This window comes from Nothobranchius furzeri, chromosome 7, assembly GCF_043380555.1.
Source record: "Nothobranchius furzeri strain GRZ-AD chromosome 7, NfurGRZ-RIMD1, whole genome shotgun sequence".
In the NCBI taxonomy this organism is placed as follows: Eukaryota; Metazoa; Chordata; class Actinopteri; order Cyprinodontiformes; family Nothobranchiidae; genus Nothobranchius; species Nothobranchius furzeri.
In genome coordinates, this window is record NC_091747.1 from 60,059,802 (window position 1) to 60,083,569 (window position 23,768).

The 23,768-nt window shown below is 44.3% G+C and overlaps 1 protein-coding gene across 6 annotated transcripts in view; it reads right to left on the reverse strand.

Annotated features, from left to right (window-relative positions):
* LOC107383079 (collagen alpha-1(XVIII) chain) overlaps nucleotides 1–23,768 on the reverse strand; it is a 117,106-nt gene that overhangs the window by 84,387 nt on the left and 8,951 nt on the right. For 5 of the 6 annotated variants that reach the window (XM_015955503.3, XM_054751020.2, XM_054751022.2 and 2 more), the window contains exons 1-2: nucleotides 4,243–4,390; nucleotides 4,065–4,141 (exon numbers count right to left, since the gene is read on the reverse strand). The exons of the other annotated variant lie outside the window; for it this stretch is intronic. In XM_015955503.3, coding sequence (XP_015810989.3) covers nucleotides 4,065–4,141; nucleotides 4,243–4,253 — 88 coding nt within the window. In that variant the 5' untranslated portion in view covers nucleotides 4,254–4,390. Of the gene's footprint in view, nucleotides 1–4,064; nucleotides 4,142–4,242; nucleotides 4,391–23,768 lie in introns of those variants that run through there. 6 annotated transcript variants of the gene reach the window in all.

Below are 23,768 nucleotides of genomic sequence, written 5' to 3' on the forward strand. Positions count from 1 at the left end.
TAATGGATTCCTGCCATCTTAAGTAAAACAACTTTATCACAGCAAATGTGAACACTATTTCATAAACCTTGAAGAAATATCCATCAAAACGTAATGGTTTCTTACCGCATAACCATAAAAATCAGGTCCAAAGTACATAAGGTGTGGTGTGGGTCTAGCGTCTTTGGGGACGCCATGTTTCCTTCTGGCCAGTTTGGGTCCTGCGCCTGTCAATAACGTCACATCAGGTGTGTTTCTCAATATCAAGGCACCTGGCCGTGCGAGGTGATGTCTTGCGAGGCCAGGCGCCTTGCTTACGAGGACACGGTCCTTCCTTGGTCAAAGAAAACGGTTAAATGGAACAGATTTGCATCACGTGACCGCGGCTTCCACGGCGGTCACGTAACGTCACGTGACACCAGAGATAACGTTATATTTTATACGTATTAGTTTCAATATAAATATATGAGGAGCCTTTTACTTTTTAAATTGTGTATATGTTTATTAAATTAAATATATAAGTGAGTTACTACCCGTTAGCCACCGAAGCTGCAACTACTAAGCAACTAACCAACCATAGATAACTTCTTTGGATCTAAAAAAAAACATTTTAAATTAGCTGACTTACTTTTAAACTTGAAAATTGTCCCTGAAGTAGCTGCCGGCTTCTGATCCGCTGTCCTTTTGAAAATACCGTGGTGTATTCTGGGTAATTTCTGACCAAGGCTAGGCTACAAGACACCTCCCGTGTATCCTTGCTCAGCTAGCTAAACGGCTAAAAAACGGAGAACACACGCCTCGGTAGAACATGAACATTGGAACACGTCTTGGCAGCTCCCGATGACGGATCTCCTAGGCAACCGGGGCGGAGCCAAGACATTAAAAGGTTCCTTGGCATTGATAAACACCCCAAATCACTGGTAACTTTTGGAAGTAACGCTACCTCGTTCAAAACCATTTAGGCAGTAAGGAAATCAAATCTAATGACAAAACTGCTAAACTCTTTCCAAAACATACATAAAAGAACAGATTTAAGGAAGAGATCCAATACATTTTGGCTGAGCGGTATTGCTGTAGTGTGATGACATCATCGGCAGGTGAGAGCCCCCAAGCAGATCAGGGCAGTATAGCGCCTGAAAACTACAATTGGCATTGCATTCTTATGGAATTACCTGAAGAACCACTGAAGTTTGACGAGTCACACCATGGTTGCATTCTTTCTGCTCCACATTCACTGTTATGTGTTTTTAACTAGCGACAGTCAGGAAGATGTGGGGTAAAACTACCCTGAAATGTATGTGTGCACTGCCCTCTAGTGGCTGGAAACTACACACTGCAACTTTAAACCTGTGGTCTGGAGAACGACGTCATCGAGGAGAGGAGGAGGGGCCATAGCTCCTGCCCCTGCTCCCCTCCCCTTCTGGAACGAGCTGAAACCCACTCCTCATGCCGCGAACACAAAAAACCTTGTAGTGCTGATGAAAAAAATAATGTTTTCAATATGTTCCTGCTCAGACACACTTGACTTGAGTCCTTTCCTCAGCTATCATCAGGTTCTACAGGAGCTGCTGATCACTCATTCAATTCTGCAGGGAAGCATCTAAAACTGGCAGACATCCATCGTTTGTGATCATTGCTAACGCTTCAGCGGGATAAAACAGTAGCCCGATGTAGCGTGAGCTTGAACGCTACACTAATCGCTTAACTCCAACGCACAAAAGGTCGAGTTAGCATTCAAGCTAGGCTGGTGTGTTAAGCTGACTGTGTGCCTGCGTCACCCCAAAGTGCATGCTGGGTACTTTGGCACATTCTTGTTGATTGACAGCTCCCTCTTGTGGATACACAGCTCTATTGGGCATTTAATTTGAGTTGGCAATAACAGATCTTTCATGTGCTTTTTTTTTTAGTTAATCAGAGAATAAAAATGCATTTCGTCAAATTTAGATCTTTGAGAAAAGTCGCTATCGACAGAAATCAGAAACTGGTATCGGCCTTGGAAACCAGCACTGATGCATCTGAAATAAAAAGAGTTGTTTCAGTTGAAATCGTGTTAAGCAGACTTGACTCAAGAATAAAAACCATTCTGATGTTTAGATCTGGATCACTTCCCACTGAATTTATGATTCTCCTGCTGCTGAAACAAAAAGTGTTCCCCATCATCTACATAATGACAATCTCATCATCATAACCTCTCCAGCTCTGGGAGAATCATCGCTCTGGTCATCTCGTTCATTATCTCGGAGTATTCACAGCTGTGTTAATTAAACACGTTATCGTTTGTGTTCAGCAGATGGAGAACACCGCGGGTGTTTCATCAGTGTAGGTGTGTGTGGTACGAACACGTGTGTGTAAGTGTGCATCTGTTTGTAGTGTGTTCCTCATTAGCGGAGATTAAAAGCAGCCACTTCCCAAAAGAAGCCTAGATGAAACCCATCCCTGCAGCAAGACTGATGCAGGCTTTTATACATTTACTTTACTTGATTACACAAAAAGTATCACGTTTTGTTGCAATCAGATATTTCTACTCATTGTTCATCGTTAGTATTGTTCAATCTATTTGTGCTTCACTCACTTTTTGGTGTTTTTACCAAACCTGCAATACTTTCTGGGCTAAAACGTCAGAACAGAGTAAAATTCCCTTTTCAAACTGAAAACCTTCAAACCTAACATCACAGAAACACACCAGCAAGAATATATGCCGTGAACCGTCCCACATCAAGACAAGAACTACTTTATTTCTAAAAATCAAGCCCAGAAATGTGCATGTTGCCACGGTGACAGCTCTGTTTTCAGAAGTATTTACAGCATGCAGCCTGGAAATATTTGTCCCTGGTGCTTTCTCTGGCAAGTCCTCCAGCGCACAGACACTCTTCCTTTTTGTTTTCCCTCTCTTGAAAAAGTGAATCATGGCAGAGGATTATAAATATGGCAAACAGACAAACAGTCTGACAACAGAGGCTCTGGTGGGGTCAACGTCTGCACGGTCTACAGTAGGAGCGATAAGACCAAAGTTTCCCACCATTCAGTCCAATCGGGGAGATCATGTTCCAGCAGCCTGAGTGGCGTTTAATACAAAATATCAGACAGAAAGGTAATCTCCGAGGGGTCACGTTAGTTAATGAGACCCTGTAATCCCTGATCAGGTGTAGACAATGCTGCTTTTATGACAGAGATTTCAGTGGCGAACACACACACACACACACACACACACACACACACACGCACACACACCATCAGGATTCCAGCATGGTGACGAAACCAATGATGGCTTATTAGCTCGCCCGAATCGAGCTCTGAGACATAATGAAAGACCAGATCACCCTGGCCCTTTTCTGCAGAGCATCAACTCAGTCATGCTGCTGCTACCGATCGCACCAAGATTCTGCACGGTGGGCTTTGCCTGCTTCCAGTTGCAGTGGAAAAATGTGCTCTTCTTTCAGAGCTAATTGGGAACATCTTGAAGTCTGCTGATTGATCCATCAGTAAGCAAGTGAAACAAGAAGCTTAAAGCCGTGAAAGCACTCTGCAGAAGCAGCGGATAACGACAGGAGCCCAGAGAAACACCAGTACATGAAATAATCACAAAGCAGCAGAAAAACACTCCTCTGGTGTCATCAGGATGCTTGTTTGGACGCCTGCAAAGTTTCCATTAGGGAAAAGCCATGTTTCAGCTCACCGTCTCATTATTTCCATTATGAAGGCAGAAGTATTCAGTGATTCGGAGTCCAGTCCAAACCAGTACCCACATGGATCTGCTTAGACTGGATGAATTTTGTTAAATCAGGGTGGGGGGGGGGGGTGGGGGGGGGTGGCAGTTATAAGAACCACCGACTCAAACCCAATTAAAAACATCGGCGGTTTAAGAACTTCACAGTTATCCGTGATAAAAAGTTAAACTACAGCTAAAGTTTTACACCAGAAAAGCTTCATATGCAACAAAAATATTCAGAGAAACGGAGTAATCACACTCTAACTGTAGTCCAGCTTTAAGCACATATTTACATTAAATGCATGAAAATTTCTGCATGCATTCATCCATTCATTCATTCATTGACAGGATATTCTCAAAAGTAATCTGCACCCACCGTCCAGCAGCTGAGAGGAAGAGTATCGATGGCAACAGAACCAGAGAAGAGATAATCCATAGGACCAGAGAGGAAAGCTGCACAAAAGCACAAGTGAAGAGTCAGAAACCCAAAAAATCCAATGAAAGCAACTTTTTCAGGGAAATAAAACGGGAAATAAAACGAGAGTTTTATTTACCGTGAAGTCATTTTGACTGAGGGTGAGCTCAAAAAGTTTCCCTGTTCATGTGTGGAAGTGACAGAGATGGAGCCCACTCTGCCTCCTCCTCCTCCTCCTCCTGCTCTCACTCTACTTTCCAGTCAGACAAAGGCAGCTTCAGTTTGTCAGGACTCCGGAGGCTCTGGCTAAGCTGAAACCCGACTCCCTATACGGACCACCGCCGCCCTCTAATGCAGCCCTCCCCTCAGACATCACAGCCTCACATGCAAATGAACACACTCCAGTTAAACCCTCCTCCCCCATCCGCACTGATGGCGTCTCTTCACCGGTGCTTCAACACTTTTCTTGTGGCCTCGGCTTGTTGTCGAGCATTCAAAGCATTCTTAAAAGTCAAGAGTGGTGAATGTTCAGGGATGGCCGGCTGCCAACTCCTTCACTAAATCAACTCTGGAAACAGAAGTTTACTTTAACTCTTGCAAATATTTAAGAAATAATGACAAATAAAATGGATTATAGTTTATAACACGTCCTTCATTTCCGCAAAAGTAAAAACTCCGCTAGACCAGACAAACTCTTGCAGATTAAGAAGATAAAACTCTGGATGTTAAGGTCAACACTTCTTTCTTGGATGGTCCTTTTAATAGACACAAAAATTACCTTTTTGTCTCAAAATCCTGAGTTTTTTTTTTTTACTAAAATACTCTGTTACTGACTCCCAGTCACTTCCTTGAAACTAGTTTTAGGGGAGCGGAGTTAACGACTCTGAAGACAGAGCAAAGCTGGATGAGGTTTCGGTAACGACTGAAAAGAAAAACTGTAAATACAAAAAACTCAAACGACTCCCACCACAAGACGGCTGAGCTCAGCTTGATCTGGGTCTTCCACCAGATGCGTAAGAGGCGCGTAACATAACAGATGCGTTGAACTGCAAGATCACGCGTGATTTCAGCAGTTCAGACAATAAAAGGAAAAAGATGGCGGCAAACATGAGTCAGACACGAGGCCCGCGGGCCACATCTGGCCCACGGAGCATTTTTATGTGGCCCGCGAGATAAATATCAAAAATATATTAAAACTGACCCGCTGGCCGATGTTACCTCAAAGACTACAACTCCCATGATGCTTTGCAGCGTTAGCTCGGAGCCGAAGCGCCCCCTCTGTGTTTTTTCCAGCGTCTGCTGCCGGTGTCTGCAGCTCCGCTGTCTCGGACAAACTAAACACTCCTCTCACTCAGCGCCGAGTTCACTCAGCTGTTTTCTGACGTTGAAGCCCAGAAACGGAGATTCTAGCTGCTCAGCAATGTGTTCACGACTGAAAGAGAAAGTTTTCCAACTAACGTCCAGACAGAGCTGATATAACTCCAGCGAACAGTGACACGCTCAAACCAGCACAGCTCTGTGGTTGTGTTTCCTCCCCGACACACAACAACGTGGTCAAGCTGCTCAGACATGTTCATCAGCACAAACCTATGTGAGCACCTGTTGTCATCTAATGTTGTCATTCTTATGATGAAGATGAACAAAACAACAGGAGTCTCCTCCTCAGCTCAGATCAACCCCATGATGCAGGTATCTGGCTGGAACAGGTGAGCATCACAGTAAACCAGTGGAGCAAACTGAGCTTTAAATATGTTGGTTTTATGCTCTTTTTCTGCTCCAAAACGTGAAAGTTAACAGGTGAGATGTTGCATTTTCATTTAAGATAAAATGATATTTTTATTTTGTTGTTGGCCCGTGAGAAAAGATTTAACCTACAGTAAACAGGAAGTGGAAAGGCTGCAGATAGATGAATAGAATAGAAAATCCCTTTATTGTTCCTCAGTGGGGAAAGCTAGATGTCACAGCAGTGATGACACTTATTACAGGAGAAAAAAAGGAGAATAAAAATAAGAAAAATGAATAAACAAGAAAACATAAATCCTGAATAGATTTTAAAAATGCTGATTATACCACAAGTAATGAATACCACTGATGCCTTTTATTTAAAACTGACTTGATCATGTGTAATTTGGTTATTCCACATTCAGTGTTAATGCAGAAATAAGTTTGTTTCCAAATAAAAACGTTCAAAATTGCATTTATGTGAATAAAGAAAATGTGCAAATTTGCCGTCACTTTTTCAAAAAATAAGTTTGGCCCGCGACTCCGTCCCAGATTTTCATTTCGGCCCCTTGTGAATTTGAGTTTGACTCCCCTGCTGAAGAGGTTTCATAGGTAATGACGTAACGTTTTTTTTTTTTTACCAGTTAAGCAAATGCAAATCTGCACTTGACTGTAATTCTGAAAGTTGCTGGAAGTTTATACGCTGCTCCCAGGTTTGACTTCCTGTCTGGCCTGATCTGAACGGCGGCGCTCGACATATTCTGGAAGCGTAGCACAGGAAAAAGAGACTTGAAATGAAAATTTAATGGAAGAATGCAACGCTAAACGTCTGGGATGCTTCAAAAATACGTTGTTTTGTGCCTGGTGGAAACACATCCATCAACTATAACGATGGCTATTAGCTACGCTTTATTGGCGCTTACACGTCCGATGGACGGCCAGGGCTCAGCGTGGTTTACTGCAAATCTTTTGGCGTGAATGGAGATCTGATGGTAAACAGTGCACATGATCATGATTCGTGGCCATCTAGTGTGACTACTCTGACAGCTTAGTGAGCACAGTCTTCATGCTGTGTTAGAAAATCTATGACCAGTAAAAATGCACCTAAGGAGTGACGTACAGAACTAGAGACGAGAGTACAACGCGACAGTAAAAGCATCAACATTAGCAACGATGGAGCGGCTCGTGGATGCTTCGGGCACGACGACACCCCAGAGCTGAGCGGGGACACACTGGAGGGAGTATTTCTCCAGGCTAAACTGGGATGTCACTGGAGAAACTGGGGAGAGGAATGTCTGAGTGTCTATACTAGAACTTACTGGATGCCACACTTGAACTCTAAGACAGATCCACCTCAATTAAGGCCTAAAATAATAATATTTTACCTGAACATAAAACAAGTAACCAGTTCCCTTTCATACTGGTATTTTTTTTTATCATGATCTCATTTGAGCTCTTTCAATCACAACCTCCTCCTGAGTCACAGCATTAAAAAGCACACTTGCCTCAGACTGCCCCTGATGTGTGTGAAGGTTTTACTTTGATTTAAGAAAACAGACCGAGATCAAAGACGGCGTGAGCAAAAGCTTTGACCTAATGTGGTCATATCCTCGCCCCACAACGAAACCACCGTAAACACAAAAGCTCCCCTTTTTCATCATGATTTTCAGAAAAACACAGTTAAACTATCCAAGATTCCCAGGCTTTTGTTTTTTTTTTCCATTTAATCTTCCGAAGGTGTGATCACGTTAGCGACCCATCTACCAGATCACCTGCAGCGGTGTCGGGACCCTAGAGTATCTTGGGCTTTTCTCAGCCTTTTGGGGATTCTCTGAGTTTTCTGTACATGAACAGCTGACCTTCACTGTCAGGCGCGGCAACTTCTAAAACTCTCTCTATTCCTTGGCAATGATAAAGTGTTTAATAATTTACTTTAATATTAAAAACAAGTTCTGAAGAGCTTTAAAATACACTCACCTAAAGGATCATTAGGAACACCTGTTCAACTTCTCCTTGATGCAATTATCTAATTAGCCAATCACGTGACAATTGCTTCGACGCATTTAGGGGTGTGGTCCTGGTCAAGACAATCTCCTGAACTCCCTGCTCAGTTACGGGGATTTTCACACAACCATTTCTAGGGTTTACAAAGAATGGTGTGAAAAGGGAAAAACATCCAGTATGCGGCGGTCCTGTGGGCGAAAATGCCTTGATGCTAGAGGTCAGAGGAGAATGGGCTGACTGATTCAAGCCGATAGAAGACCCTAACCCTTGTTACAACTGAGGAATGCAGCAAAGCATTTGTGAAGCCACAACACGCACCACCTTGAGGCGGATGGGCTACAGCAGCAGAAGACCCCACCGGGTACCACTCATCTCCACTACAAAGAGGAAAAAGAGGCTACAATTTGCACCAGATCACCAAAACTGGACCATTGAAGACTGAAAAAATGTGACCTGGTCTGATGAGTCTCAATTTTTGTTGAGACATTCAAATGGTAGAGCCAGAATTTGGTGTAAACAGAACGAGAACATGGATCCATTATGCCTTGTTACTACTGTGCTGGCTGGTGGTGGTGGTGTCATGGTGTGGGGGATGTTTTCTAGGCACACTTTAGGCCCCTTGGTGCCAAATGGACATGGCTTAAATGCCACGGGCTACCTGAGCATTGTTTCTGACCATGTCCATCCCTTCATGACCACCATGTACCCATCCTCTGATGGCTACTTCCAGCAGGATAACGCACCATGTCATAAAGCTCCAATCATTTCTAACTGGTTTCTTGATCATGAGATGAGTTCACTGTACTACAACGACCCCCACAGTCACCAGATCTCAACCCGATGGAGCATCTTTGGGACGTGGTGGAACGGGAGCTTCGTGCCCTGGATGTGCATCCCACACATCTCCATCAGCCACAAGATGCTATCCTATCAATATGGGCTAAAGAATGCTTTTGAGCACCTTGTTGAATCAACGCCACGTAGAATTAAGGCAGTTCTGGAGGCGAAAGGGGGTCGGACACCGTATTGGTGTGGTGTTCCAAATAATCCTTTAGGTGAGTGTCGATTCATGAGGATCAAAGTTTTTAGATGATCAGCTATACTGGAGCTGCACGGTGTTACGTCTGAGCAACCACCACACGAGAGGTTGCCTCATGATCGGAGGGTCATGGGTTCGATTCCAGCTCCCGCCAGGGGTATGCTGTTGTGTCCTTGGGCAAGACACTTCACCCAACTTGCCTGTGTTAGTGGTGGTCAGAGGGGCCGATGGCGCCAAATGGCAGCCTCGCCTCTGTCAGACCCCCCCAGGGCGGCTGTGGCTACAAGTAGCTCACCATCACTAGCAGTGTGTGAATGTGAGAGTGTGTGAAAGCATCTTTGGGTGTCTAGAAAAGCGCTATATAAGTTCAATGCATTATTATTATTATTAATGCACAGGCACGCCATCGTCACATTGAAGGTCACGCTGTGATGTCGGAGGCAGAAGAACTCAACGTGCTTTCATCTAATGTTGAGGATACCGGACACGACGAGGAAGCAGAGAACAGTGGCTGAGACTTGAACACAAAAATCAAACTCATGTGAGGTATCGTCATCGTTGTTTTCCTAATTTCATTGGCTATTTGAGTCAACAACATACTGCATCATAATAAGTTTGTAAGTGAGCGTGAGAGAGGGAGGAGCTTTGGATGGATTGACCAATGATGACCAGATACTTGTAGGTGTTGGAAAAAAAATCGGCATCTTCTCATGTAGATCAGTGGTCACAGTCAAGTTTTGCTAAAAGGTTTAGCCCCTTAAAATTCCAGGTGTCATGAAGGTCCTGACCCCAACTTTGGGACCTAAAGCCTTTATGAAAGGGTCAAAATTCAAAGGTCGACCTGTTTTTGGCTCAACTGATCAAACCTTGAACTGCTACTGTTAGCAATCAAAGTCTATCTACAATATTCACACTTTACTTGAAAGAAAACACAACATTTTTGACTACCTTAGTTCAAAATGGGAAAATTGGGAAAACCTTTTTGTTTTGTTGGGGGAGGGATTATCCACCTGATGAGTGTTCCAGAGAAAACGAGAACAACTGTTTGTGACGAAAGAGAAAAGACGACAAAAGGATTTACTGAGCAAAGAAAACAGCAGCACAGAAAGAGGAGAGCGAGAGCAGCAGATTTCAGTCTGTGGGTGGCTGCAGCCTAAAAGGGGTCCGATCCGAGGTCTCGCCAGGATGAGTCATCAGATCATCACCACGTTTTAAGCTGATGGCTGTGAGAATGCAGGCTGAGCTGCCCCAGCTGACATCAAAATGCACCAAAGAACAAAAAGCAGCACATCTGCTTGCTGGACAGGATTTTAAGGAGGAGGAGGGACTTTTAAGGAGGAAATTCCATGTTTTGACCCCACGGTGATTGTGGTTACCAAAGAAAGGAGCTGTTGAAAGACACTTGGTAGATTCGGCTGAAGATAAACCCACTGGGGGTTCATTCAAAGAAGTCTCTGGTATTTCTACAGCTCATTAATTAAACATCTCCTACAAAGAAGTAGGAATTCCTTTGATCACCTCTGACCTGTCGTCAGGAAGATGTACCTTTGGAAAAAAGAGCAGAAAGAAAAGAGGAAATTATGTGGATGCTGACTCTCTTGCAGCTTCTCGTTGCTATATTTTTCTTTTCTTCTTACTTTCTGACAAAGTCAACATGACCTTGCACAACCTGTGAAGCATTTTCAAAGTGGGAGGCCTAATGTGGGTTCAGAGGTCATTCTTTGCCTCTGGGAGTGGTGGGATGATGGTAGAACACCAGTATGCTCTTCAGAGTCAAGTCAACACACAAAAACAAAAAGCTGAAATTTAAAACTTAAAAAGCAGCAAAGACAGGGACACAGGCCGCAACACGCTTTGTCAAAACGAAAGATGACCTCTAAACAGGTTTGGACCGGCTCTACGGACGGGGTAGAGGTAGACCGGTGCACTCGTTAAAAAATTAGAGATGGAAAAACGAAGGGCCAAGCCACAAATTCCTGTTTAAATAAAAACAGGCTTGAATGTGACATCAAAAGGCCTCTGAAACACGGTACACACAACTTCCATACTAAATCAATACGAAGGGGTTGGACTGCGTGTCTCAAATGTTAAAGATTCAGCAAACAGGACAAACTTTTCCAGTTAGACACAAGTTTAGATAATATACTTAAAACGAACATTTGCTGCTTCGGCGATCTCAGGCCATGCTATGCTGACATGTTGTCACTCGACTTCTGGGCCAAATCCCGACTGATGGAAGCTCATCACTGCATAATCAGCTCGAGGTTGTCAAAATGTGTCGGTTTGTGATCGTCCACATTATTTCTGAGGGTTGGTTCTCATTGGGATTCAGGTTTTGAGAAATTCCTTGGTACAGACCGAAAAATTTAGACATTTTGTTCTTCAAGCCACTTAGTTCTAGCATGGTGCTTTAGCTTGCTTGAAAAGAACCCTTTCTAATCACCAAGCTGTTCTTAAATTGTTGGGAGGAGTTCCTCTGGGAGGATGTTTAGGTACCATACTTTGTTTACAGCTTGGTGCCTGAGCTAAACTGGTTCATCTCCTTGGCCGAGAAGCCCCTCCTCACATAAACGGTCTTAAGAGTGCTGTAAGCTGGCAAGACAGAGGACCAATAGGAGTGCTAATTTTATTTGTCCATAAAGTTTTTCTGAATGTGCCAAAAATCAGAAAGTGTCTTTTTCAAGTAAACTGACTTTTCCCAAGTTCTCAGCAGTCAAATCCCTGGAGCTTTAGCAGAATGTCAGTCCCAGAATATCAGTCCATCTCTGATGGTCGTCATGCGGAGAAGAGGCTTCTCTGATGCCGTTCTCGACACCAGGCCACCCTCCTAAGAATTCCTCATCACTGTGGGTGCAGATGCACTCCCCACCTGCCTGCTGCCATCCCACAGCAAACTCTACGAAGGCTGAGCACCTATCCTGTCGCTGGATCAGCTTTAGAAGACAGTTGTGGACTTTCTTGAGCATCCTTAAGCCTTTTCCTCAAATGCAATGGGAGTAGAGTTAACTTTTATGCCATGAAGCACATTAATGAGTCTTATTAATAATGCAGAGTTCATGCAAACTGCTAAAATAACAAGTGAGGCTGAAAAAGTTGTGAAAATTAATGTTTGTGTCAATCGCAAAACCTTGGGTTGATGAATGAAAATCTATGAGACCAAGACTTTATCATCTTCTGCCGTGGTGTGAGCTGAGGTTCACACATGCTGTCACGAGCTGCCCCTGCCCTCCTGACTGTCTCTCTCCTGCCCTGATTAGTCCGTATTGTTTTCACCTGTCCCTCGTTAACCTGCCCATGTTTTCCCAATCCGCCTTGTGTATTTATACCACCTGTTTTGCTCCTGTCCTTTGTCAGATCATTGTTTGTGTTAGCTGTCAGCGTTGTGTTTTGTCCTGCCATTCCCTCTCTATTATTAAAACCATTTTTACTTCATCCGAGCCTGCATTTTTACCTCCTGAGCTGCCTCTCCACACATGGTCCATCATCTCCACCCTTCACATCATGACAGAATGATCTGACCAACCTGGATCTGTGGTGAGCCTTGCAACATCTGCCTGGAGGATTTTTTTATTATTATTTATTTTTTTTTTGCTTTTTCTCTTTTTTCAGCGGAGGGAGATTCCGGCCTGGAGTTTTGTGTTTTCGGCGCATCCTACCTGTTCTCAGGGTAGTCGAGCCCTCTGGGAGATCCCGGCGCATCCTATCTGTCTTCGAGGTGGTCGGGGTCATTTCTCCTCTCCTGCTGTTCTGCCCCGTCCTGTTTTTTAAGGAAGCTGTGGATCCTGGAGTTTTGATGGAGGTGAAACCCCCTGCGCACGCCAGCGTTCTTCGGAGTGGTAGGGCTGGTCTTCCTGCTCCTTTCCTGCTTCCCTTCACCCGAGCCTCCGTCGATGGATCCAGCGAATCGGGTTGTGCACCTGCTCCGACCGTATGTCGAGTACCTGCCGCCGAGCTGGGTTTCCTCGTGTTGCTCCTGCAGTCTTCGTCTACTTCCTGGTCCACGCCTGCGGGGCCTACGCCTGCAGGTCCTTCTGGCTGCAGCCTTTTCAGCGTCCTGCTACTGCAGCCCAAACCAGAGCTCATGGAACTCACAAGGACCAGAGTTGTGCCGCCTAGTTCAGAGGCCCCTGCTCTGCCGACCCAGTGTTCGAGTTTCCAGTGTCCGATTGTCCGAGTTCCTGAGTCTATGTGCCCCGAGTCAAGTGTTCCTGTGCCCCGAGTCAAGTGTTCCTGTGCCCCGAGTCAAGTGTTCCTGTGCCCCGAGTCAAGTGTTCCTGTGCCCCGAGTCAAGTGTCCCAGTTCCCCGAGTCCAAGTGTCCCAGTTCCCCGAGTCCAAGTGTCCCAGTTCCCCGAGTCCAAGTGTCCCAGTTCCCCGAGTCCTCCGAGTCCGAGTGTTTCCAAGTCTCCTGAGGAAAGTGTTCCGAGTCCCTGTCAAGTGTTCCAGTCAAGTCTTCCCAGTCTCCTGTGTGTGGCCTTGTGGGCGTCTGGTATCCGCCCCTTAAGGGGGGGGGGGGGGGGGGGTACTGTCACGATCTGCCCCTGCCCTCCTGACTGTCTCTCTCCTGCCCTGATTAGTCCGTATTGTTTTCACCTGTCCCTCGTTAACCTGCCCATGTTTTCCCAATCAGCCTTGTGTATTTATACCACCTGTTTTGCTCCTGTCCTTTGTCAGATCATTGTTTGTGTTAGCTGTCAGCGTTGTGTTTTGTCCTGCCGTTCCCTCTCTCTCCTCCTTGAACCGTCACCTCTCTATTATTAAAACCATTTTTACTTCATCCGAGCCTGCATTTTTACCTCCTGAGCTGCCTCTCCACACATGGTCCATCATCTCCACCCTTCACATCATGACACATGCCCCTATTTTGGGTTTACACTTTAAACTGAATAAATGTGTTAAATATCAGAAAACGGAACAGTTAAAGAGTTTCACGAGCTTAGTTAAAGAGCAAGTCAACCCCAAACAAACTTTTTTCTGATAAACTATATAAATGTGTGTCTAATCGTGCTGCAGACACATGTAGTCAATAGTTTGGCACTTTAGTGCAGTTTTAGTTCAAATTTTAATTTTCTGCCTGAAACTGCCAGTGTTGTGCCGTTGTCAGGTAAAAACTCTGCACTTGAATTTAAACCTGCCATCGCTATTGGCTAAGAGGTACCCTAGAACATTAGCTGGTACCATATGATGTCACAATGTTGTCATGAGCCTGTGTGTGTGTGTCTGTATTTGTCAGTGGCTCCGCCCTCTCGGCCTGCCAGGCAACAGCATTTGTTGCATTTTTCAAACAGGAAGTGGGAGTTGAGTAAGAATCTAGTAGGGCGTGACTTGCTCTTGAACTTTTCAAAGTGAGTTTGGGTAAACTTTATCCCAACAGGTGTTCCCAGCTTTGTGTGTTTTTGACTTCTTGACTAAACACATGCACAGTAGTAAGACTTTGCACAGAGACTGAGCTGCAGTCCGTAAAATCATAATGGTAAATTATTTTACTATCCTGATATTTTTTTCCAATTTTGAAAGTAAATAGAAGCAGTGTAATGACGTAATGGAAGCACCCATCAGGGTTCAGTAGCTGCAGCAGCCACTTATTGTTCATTCATCCAGAGTTTTGCTGCAGCTCTGGTGGGAAAATTAGACCAATAGACCAGGTTTAAAGAAGATTAGATGTTATATATGGTGCTTCTATAGATTCAATTTTCTAAATAAAATGCAGGAATGAAGGAATGTACTCTGCATACCACCTCTTATGGCTGAGTTTTGAAGTAAGATCTGGAGACTGTTGTCAAATGTAGTAAATGCAATCCACAGGATCATGTAATATCAAAAGTTGTTGCATGATCTGATAAGACTCATTAGAAGTAACTTCATTTTGCTGCAGGACGTTAGGCCAGCCCAGCTGGATTGTTGCGTCAGACGTGATGCAACAGAGCGTAACCGTAGATGTAAATATTTCACCTTATTTACGATAATACCCACAAAAGCAACAATATCATTTTTCTAAGTGGTGTTTTATGTTATGCACGGCTGCCATGTTGTTTCGGGCAGCCTAGAAAGCCTGATTCTGTGCCTCTGCTACGCTACGGTTCGTTGCAATGCTCCAAAAACACAAAGTTCTTCCTGAAAGCAACAGCTGATAAATCACCACTGCATCGCTGTGTAAATGTCTACAAAAGTAGCCAATCAGGTGCAACTTAAAAAATTAAAACCCCACAGACAGGTCAATGCATGTTCTCCAGCTGTGGGATAAACTTTGGGTACTTGTACAGGATGCAGGACCAAATATGTGCAGGTACCGTTAAACCGCTCCGCCGCTCCTCAGCCCACTGATGTTTTAGAATAAATAAAGAGAACAACAAATAAACAGATCTGTGCTCTGGCTTCTTTCATACTTCCCTCTGTGGTCATGAGAATTTCTTCCCTGGCTTTTCTCACGTGCCGTCATCTCTGAGCCAAAGACGTCAACGTGTACTCCCTTTTATTTCATTCATGAAGCAAAAACAGTTCAAAGTTTTTGGGGAGTCGTCTCTTTCCCGGGAGTGTCGGTGCGATGGTCAAGGTCGGCAAGTTTGTAAAACGTTCCTGTTCATTTTCATGCTTTTCCATGGATTCTGCACCAGTTTGCTCTTTGTTTATTTTTACATGTAAACAAGTTAATCATGAAAGGGCAACTGGATTCTGTTAATTATAGATAATTACACAAGGCAATCAAAATGGTAAATTCTCACACCCTCCAACGTCCCCACACTGAACCCCTAAATAACTGCATCTGATGCATGAAAGCATTCATATGTAAAAATGTAGGAATTGAAGTGATTTTCCACATATTCACACAGAGTTTAGATGATGCTCGGCAAAAAGATCATTACAGATATTCGACAGAGTTGTACGTTGATCATCAAATCCTAGACAAATCCAAGGTAAGGAATTGCCATCAGGGAACTTTTTTTCTTGCGAGTAGGAGAGCTTGGATGTGTCCGGTCCAATATTCTGGTATTAACATCTGATTCTGGACATGGTTTCCTGCCCTGACGAACAAGATCATCTGCGTCGCTCAGTCCCGTAACTGCAGTCAGACTCTTGACAGACCATTCAGCTGTGGGTGGATCATTAAAAGTAACTTTTCCAGATGGAAAATATGGGAGTTCAATGCGAAACATCTCAATTTTTCAATCTTTTCAACTGTTTTCTCCTCTCATGAAGCAAAGAAAATATAGCAAGAATTGCTTTGTTTGGGCGAGACTCAAGGTCAACAACACAATGGGATATTTGAGCTCAAGCTGGTTGGAAGTATTGGTCACTAAGCGACAGATAAAACACTGTATGACAGCAACGTAGCACTTAAATTAAAATCAGATGCAATGACCCAGAGAAATGGGGAAATGACCAAACCCAGACCGTTTAAACACGCTGGTAAAATGAGAAAAGATACAAATCAATCAAATTGGCTCATTAAATGACCACGCAACAATCCCCAACTGACCACAAAGTGATATGGAATAATAGCAAACACATGAACCTCACACTTAAGTCTGCGGAACGGGATTGGTCGAAGTCTCTACCGATCAAAGTTTTTGATCTAAATAAGTGACTTTGTTCAACCGAATACCATTCCATAAATGGTTGTGTCCCAAACACAAGATTATTTTAAGTATGACCACCATCATAAAAGCTTCAGTTTCAAGCTGTGCAATCTAAAACGTTTGAAATATGAACAAGGTGGGCCCAACAGCAAAAAGAGGGCTTGTTTTAAGTCCTTCCTTCATGTCCTGGCGTTGCATTTTCTGGCATTTCTTTGGTTTCTTTCACAGTGATGCAAACAGCTGTTTTAAATCCAGTCAGTACCAACCAACGCCCTTTTGCCTCGTGTTAGATGGAGATAATTAGGCTGAACTCTGACTAGGCTGACTAGACAACCACGTAGAGCCGTCGCCAATCCTGCAGCAGGAAGGAATGCTAGCTAAGTAAAAACCTTGAGATTTTTGTAAAGCCTGAGTCGTCTTGGTGCCAAGCATGAGGGCGCTTGACTACAATCCAGTTTGAGGTCACTTGAGAGTGTCTCACATACCCTTACACCGTGTCTGTGGTTGGTTTCCAGCTGGAGAGGCCCTTTAACGTAGTGTCTGGCCACACAGAAGGGTAGTAACCAAGGGAGGCTGTAAACAATTCTGGTCACATCTTTTAATTATTTATCTCCAGAGTTACCATCGAACTCAGAGAAGCATCGAGTGCATGGGGATTTCCTGAAAATGTGAGTACATTTCAGAGGACTGTTAAATTTGAAAACAACTGCACATCCAAGTATGACTAAGACACAGAAATAATTGGTAAAATGAGGGATAATTGTTTGGATGCAGTGCAAACACCCACTGGCTGGAAGGAAGGTCTGCCCAATCATGTAGACACACGTATGAAACTCTGCACACACCTGCTCGCGCACTAATGACGCTGGTCCATAATCAGACCTCCTCTAAGCCTCCCTGACTGATGGTATCTTTGTTCTTTGTGTTGAGCAAAAAGCACAATCCTTGACCAACATTCAGATCACTGTCAACACCCCATTGCACCTCGCTATCTCTTCATCCTTCATGAAGGACATGCCTGAGTACATGGCCATGTGTTTTTGTAGATGGAATGAGGTAAGAGCAATGAAAACCCCACTCAGATTTCACTAAAGGGGCTGAGCCCGGTGGACTCGGCAGACCACGCATGTTCCGTGTCCTCGAACAAGCAGGTGAGGGGGTTTCCAGCAGCCAGGTGAGGGCGGGGGTTGTCTGATGAGCGGACGATTAGACAAAAGCTTCTTTCTGGATTCAAGCCCCTTGTGCTTCAAGGCTTTCATCACTTCAGCTCTATTCAGGACAGAAAGACCAATTGTTTCTCAGGTTGGAAACCAGCTATGGGTTTCTAAATCTGGATATATAATAATATTAATAATGCATTGAACTTATAAAGCGCTTTTCTAGACACCCAAAGACGCTTTTTCACACTCTCACATTCACACACTGCTAGTGATGGTAAGCTGCTTGTAGCCACAGCCGCCCTGGGGAGGTCTGACAGAGGCGAGGCTGCCGTTTGGCGCCGTCGGCCCCTCTGACCACCACTAACAAAGAAAAGAGAACTCTCCCCCGGGCTCCCGCCAGCTTCTCCGAGTTCGTTTGCGTTACCGCACTGGACGCCTCGCGGCGCCTGTCTCCGCCACTCCAGGTTCGGGGATCTGAAGCCGACTCGCTTTCGATCGGTCGGGGGCGACGTAGGCCATCGCCCCGCGCTTCCGAACGGCGTTCGCCCATCCCTTAGGACCGACTGACCCATGTTCAGCTGCTGTTCACATGGAACCCTTCTCCACTTTGGCCTTCAAAGTTCTCGTTTGAATATGAGGTGGGGACACATTCACACACTGCTAGTGATGGTAAGCTACTTGTAGCCACAGCCGCCCTGGGGAGGTCTGACAGAGGCGAGGCTGCCATTTGGCGCCGTCGGCCCCTCTGACCACCACTAACACAGGCAAGTTGGGTGAAGTGTCTTGCCCAAGGACACAACAGCAGGATACCCCTGGCGGGAGCTGGAATCGAACCCATGACCCTCCGATCATGAGGCAACCCGCTCTACCACCTGAGCTACTGCTGCCCCATAGTTACATCTTTAAACCTCAGATCTTCCCAAGTAAGTTGTGTTTGGTAACATAAGGTTCAGAAGTGGTGGGCACACCGACTATCCACAGATACATGATGTTGGAACGTTGTTAGGAGAGAAAAAAAATGGTTTAAGCAGCTTGTTTTGCAAATTTGCTGTGGTAGCTTTTTGTGGTGGAGCTGCCAATGCTAACAGTTAGCTTCTGCTAGCTGTGCTGTTCTCTGCCGTTTCCTGGACGCTAAGCCTCTCCGTCGCAAGCTGAGATGGGTGAGTCCATGAATGTTAGGTGACAGAGTGAAGTAGATCTGTCAGGATTTTCTAATCCTAGAGTTTCACCGTCGGTTTTCTATCAGAAGCTACTGCAGGAGACAGGTGTAGGAGACTATCTTCATGTCATGAATGAAAAACTCTGAGCGACCCATTAGAATCGGAAATAATCAGTGTGTGTGTGTGTGTGTGTGTGTGTGTGTGTGTGTGTGTGTGTGTGTGTGTGTGTGTGTGTGTGTGTGTGTGTGTGTGTGTGTGTGTGTGTGTGTGTGTGTATTTTCCACACCTTGAAGCACTAGTTTGATCTGAATCCTGTATTTTTTGCCTGAATGTGGTGTTTTTGTTTTACTGTTGACTGAAAACTTGAGTTTATTTAAAGAGACACACACAGGAAGTCCGTGGAAATAATTAGCATTAATGAGGAGTTTAATTTAAGGAGACAGAAATCTTCAGACATAATAACATCTAAGTTGGTCTTTGAAGTCATCTTTTCTTTCAAGAAAGAAAACTAGTAAAATTATGCTTTTTTTTTGCTCAGTGCTTTTCTACTTTTATCATTCACCTTTAAAGCTAATATTTTACAGGTTGGCAGCGGCCATATTGGATGAAGCGTTTGTTATTCCAGCGTTTATTTTCCAAGCCGCCTGTTTATTTCACCCTCCAGCACCTTAAGCCGATTTCCTCCTCTTTAATCGGTGGTTTAGCCTTCAGATCTTTGCTCTCCTTCAGGGACGTTTGATTTGAGCTCTTTTCCAGAGAGTTCCCTTCATCAGAGCTCTAGTCCCGTCCAATTGGGCGTCTCTCTCCCCCCCTCAACAATCCAAACATATCCACACTTCTGGTTTGCCAAATATTGTGCTCCTGCCAGACATCATGCAAATCTGTTTCCATTAAATCTGAGTTCTTCAAAAGTTTTGGATTCACTTGAGAACATGAGAGGACGCACGCCTCCGTGTTGGCGGATATCTGCGTGTTTAACCCGTTCATTAACACAAAACTTCCTCGTCCTGGTTTTGGGATCATGAGCGAGAAGTTGTGATGAAAAGAATCCCCCGACGCGGACCGGCGCGTTTCTTTTTACAGGAAGCTGAGATGCTTTTTTGTTTGCTCTAATCAAACGACATGCCTGCGGCTGCAGATGTTGAACACAGAACACACACACACATGGGCTCACTTACAGAACTGCATTTCCCAGAGAGCCATAAAAACTGAACAATCAATGAGTCCTGGGTTGGGTTCTGCCCTTCCCCCGTGACACCACAACAGATGTTAACTAGTGCAAAGGTTACTTAACGTTATTGCTCAAAATCATTCGTTTGCACCTGCAAAGTTATCACACCAGCCATATTGTTGCTGCAGAACGTTTAACCTTTTAACCGTTTCAAAATAAAAACTTCTTTTTCTTAAACACAGCAGAATTTTAATTTGAAAATCCTCTTTTGAGGTGGATTCTGAGATGCAGACGGTTATTAAGTACAGTAGAAGAACGGTTTCTGCTGTGACCCAGACTTTCCACTACTTTAGCAATAACAGAGTCATTAATCTCTGATATCCCATCTTATCGCCACCCACAGAGGCCAGACGCTAATACCTCAGACAATGTGTCACTGTCCACATCCTGCTTTGTGTATGTGTGAGAGGAAAAATGGGCATGGGCTCCATCTGCAGCAGTCACTGCGTTATCTTCACTAGTTTGGAATTATATCACCTGTCAGGGATGTCTTTGAATTGAGACGCTTCATCCACAGAACTACTGAGTGTTTCTCCTCAGGTGTAAAACAAAAAAGTGGAATACAGTTTAGCGACAGTCAATAAGAGCAACGGGGACTCTGCAGCAGCCTGAAGCGTGGATCGATCTGGGCCTCAAGTCTTCATTTGAAACGACTTGTTTTAAACACAAAGTGCACACAGGCCTTTGGAAAACAGAAAGATTATGCATGCAAGGCTGCACAATATTTGGAAAACTTGTCAGATTACTGGTGATTTTTGCATTATTCTATCATTATGACGCAAAACTTGGAACTGCAGTCTGGCACAGACGAGGGAGTGTGCTGCCGCTCTCTGTTGGACGGGGGTGGGGTGAGTGTTCGGCACAAAAGAAAATACTTTTAATTTTGAAACTTTTTAGAAACTATATTGGAGCAAAACAAAAATGTAGGCCTCACGAAAATGGCCTAACTGAAGAACAGATAGATTAAATTGTACTCGAGTACAGTAACTATGGTTACATTAAATAACTGTTGTATAGAAGCAGAAAATCCCCTATTCATCTGCAGATTTGGGCAGGTTCCAAACTATGATTCCAAGTTTCATTATATCTTAATTAACTTAATAATTATGGTTCCAGAAGTAAAATAAGTCATTTCTAAGGTTGCACCGATATGGATTATTTTTGGGCCGATACCGATGTCCGATATTAATATCACTGTTATGGCCAATAAGTGAATTCCCCTACTGTGCGATCAATAAAGTCTATTGTATTCTATTCGATCACCAATATTTGCCAATACCGATTTATGCCTCGACCGGAAAAGGGTGGCTTGCCAACTCCGGGTCGGGGGAGAGGTCCTACCTCAAGTGGAGGAGTTTAAGTATCTCGGGGTCTTGTTCACGAGTGAGGGTAGGAGGGATCGGGAGATCGACAGGCGGATTGGTTCGGCGTCTGCAGTGATGCAGACGCTGAGCCGATCTGTCGTGGTGAAGAGGAAGCTGAGCCAGAAAGCCAGGCTCTCGATTTACCGGTCGATCTACGTCCCAATCCTCACCTATGGTCATGAGCTTTGGGTAATGACCGAAAGAACGAGATCGCGGATACAAGCGGCCGAAATGAGTTTCCTCCGTAGGGCGGCCGGGCTCAGCCTTAGAGATAGGGTGAGGAGCTCGGACATTCGGGAGGGACTCGGAGTAGAACCGCTGCTCCTCCGGATCCAAAGGAGTCAGTTAAGGTGGTTTGGGCATCTGGTCAGGATGCCTCCTGGACGCCTCCCTGGGGAGGTGTTTCGGGCATGTCCTGCCGGCAGGAGGCCCCCAGGTCGACCCAGAACCCAGGCCCAACTCCGGATAAGTGGATGAAAATGGATGGATGGATGGAACAAAAACACAGCCTAGGAACATCTATGGAGCACAGAGGTGACTCAGAAAGGGACAGCAGGGATGACTCATGGGAGGAAAAGTGTTGTCATGCTTCCATGAACAACCTCCACCTCTTCCATTGTTCTCCCAACACCTGGCTGAGTCTAACTGCTTACTCGTGATGAAATCTGGAGGTCAAAAATAGTCCCCATCCGTGATGTGTGTGTTACTCAGCACCAGTGGAGGGAATCCCCATTTCCAGGCCGAATCAGCTTCTCAAAACTGTTGGATGTGCTGTACAGATGGGTCATTTATCCAAACTTTGTGATATTGAATTATCTCAGAATCAGTAACCTTACTAGGAGATCTACATGATTTATGTCTGCTTCTTAAAAACTATATCATATGTAATATTTTCATATTTTTATTTGCTTCTTTATTAATCAATTAAAAAGTGTTTTAACCAAAAAATGGTTGAAACCAAATTTGTCTAATAAATTCTAAATTATATCAACAGACGCTGCGGCGGACACAAGACAAAGATGGAAGATGAAACGGGGACTCAGCAAGTGTTAATAGACTGGCGTCACTTTCATGACAATGGCCAATGAAGAGAGGTCTTTCATCACCCACAACAAAGCCCCGCCCACAAAACTAGTTTTTGTTTAAAACAAAAACAAAGTTTCCAGCGCAACAAAATAGAAGAGTGAAAACAAAGTTTCTGGTTTTAACTTTTTTTTTAAGCAAAACCTCACCAAGGAGGCGTCCTGACCTGATGTCTGAGCCACCTCAGCTGGCTCCTCTCAATGTGGAGGAGCAGCAGGTCTACTCCAAGCCCCTCCCAGATGACTGAGCTACTCACCCTATCTCTAAAGCCCTGCCAACCTGCGGAGAAAACTCATTTCAGCTGCTTGTATCTGCGATCTCGTACTTTCGGTCACCACCCAAAGCTCTTTCCCATAGATGAGGGTAGGAACGTAGATCAAGCCTTCCGTCTCAGCTCTCTCTTCACCACGACAGACCGGTACAACGCCCGCGTCACTGCAGATGCAGCACCCTCACTCGGGAACAAGACCCTGAGATACTTCAACTCCTCCACTTTGGGTAGGACCTCATCATTTTTGCAGTTTTTCAAAAATAGTTTCCAACTTTGTTTTTTGTTTGAAGTCCTTCTTTGACTGATGAAAAACTCAGACACGTAGCTTTGATGCTGATATTTGTGGTTTTATATTAATATCTCTTAACTAATGCTTACATAAATGTGACATTTATATGATGAAATATTGTCTTTGTCAGCCGCCCACACATGGCAAATAATTTCAACAAATATTTGCAAAAAACTAAATAAAACATGCCTCAGATCTTTAATAATTCTCCTCTCAGATGTGAGTTTATCAAAAGAAGAAAAGCTTCTGATTTCAGATCAAATCAAAAACAAAATTAATGAGTTCTGATTAAAAAAGCTCTCAAACATGAACTCAACCGTTATCTGACCTGGGTTTTTTTTCTGTTCACAGAATCTTTCCAGCCCACCTCTGAGAGGAAACAGCAGCAGGAAAAGCAAGTTGATAAGGACAGAGTGGGAAGAGACATCTGTCCCTTCCATTTCAGACGGGGTTGGAAACTCAGCATTAAAAAACAAATCCAACAGTTTACATCAATTTCCATTAGAGGAGGAAAACTTGGAGCATTCGGTCCATTAAAAGTCAGACTCAAGTTAAGGTCAAGCTAACTCAACCTCATACAGCAGAGACAACAGGCTGCAGTTAACAGTGTAGGCATCAGATAAAACTAAAACCTAATGTACTTGGATGGTGTTTAGGTTTGCCATCTTTGAAAAGCAGCTAATATCTCAGGCTGTATAGACATGAACCGAGCACATCAGCATGAAGTGTAGCTGTCACAGGAAAGGAAACCAGAACCAGGACTGAGG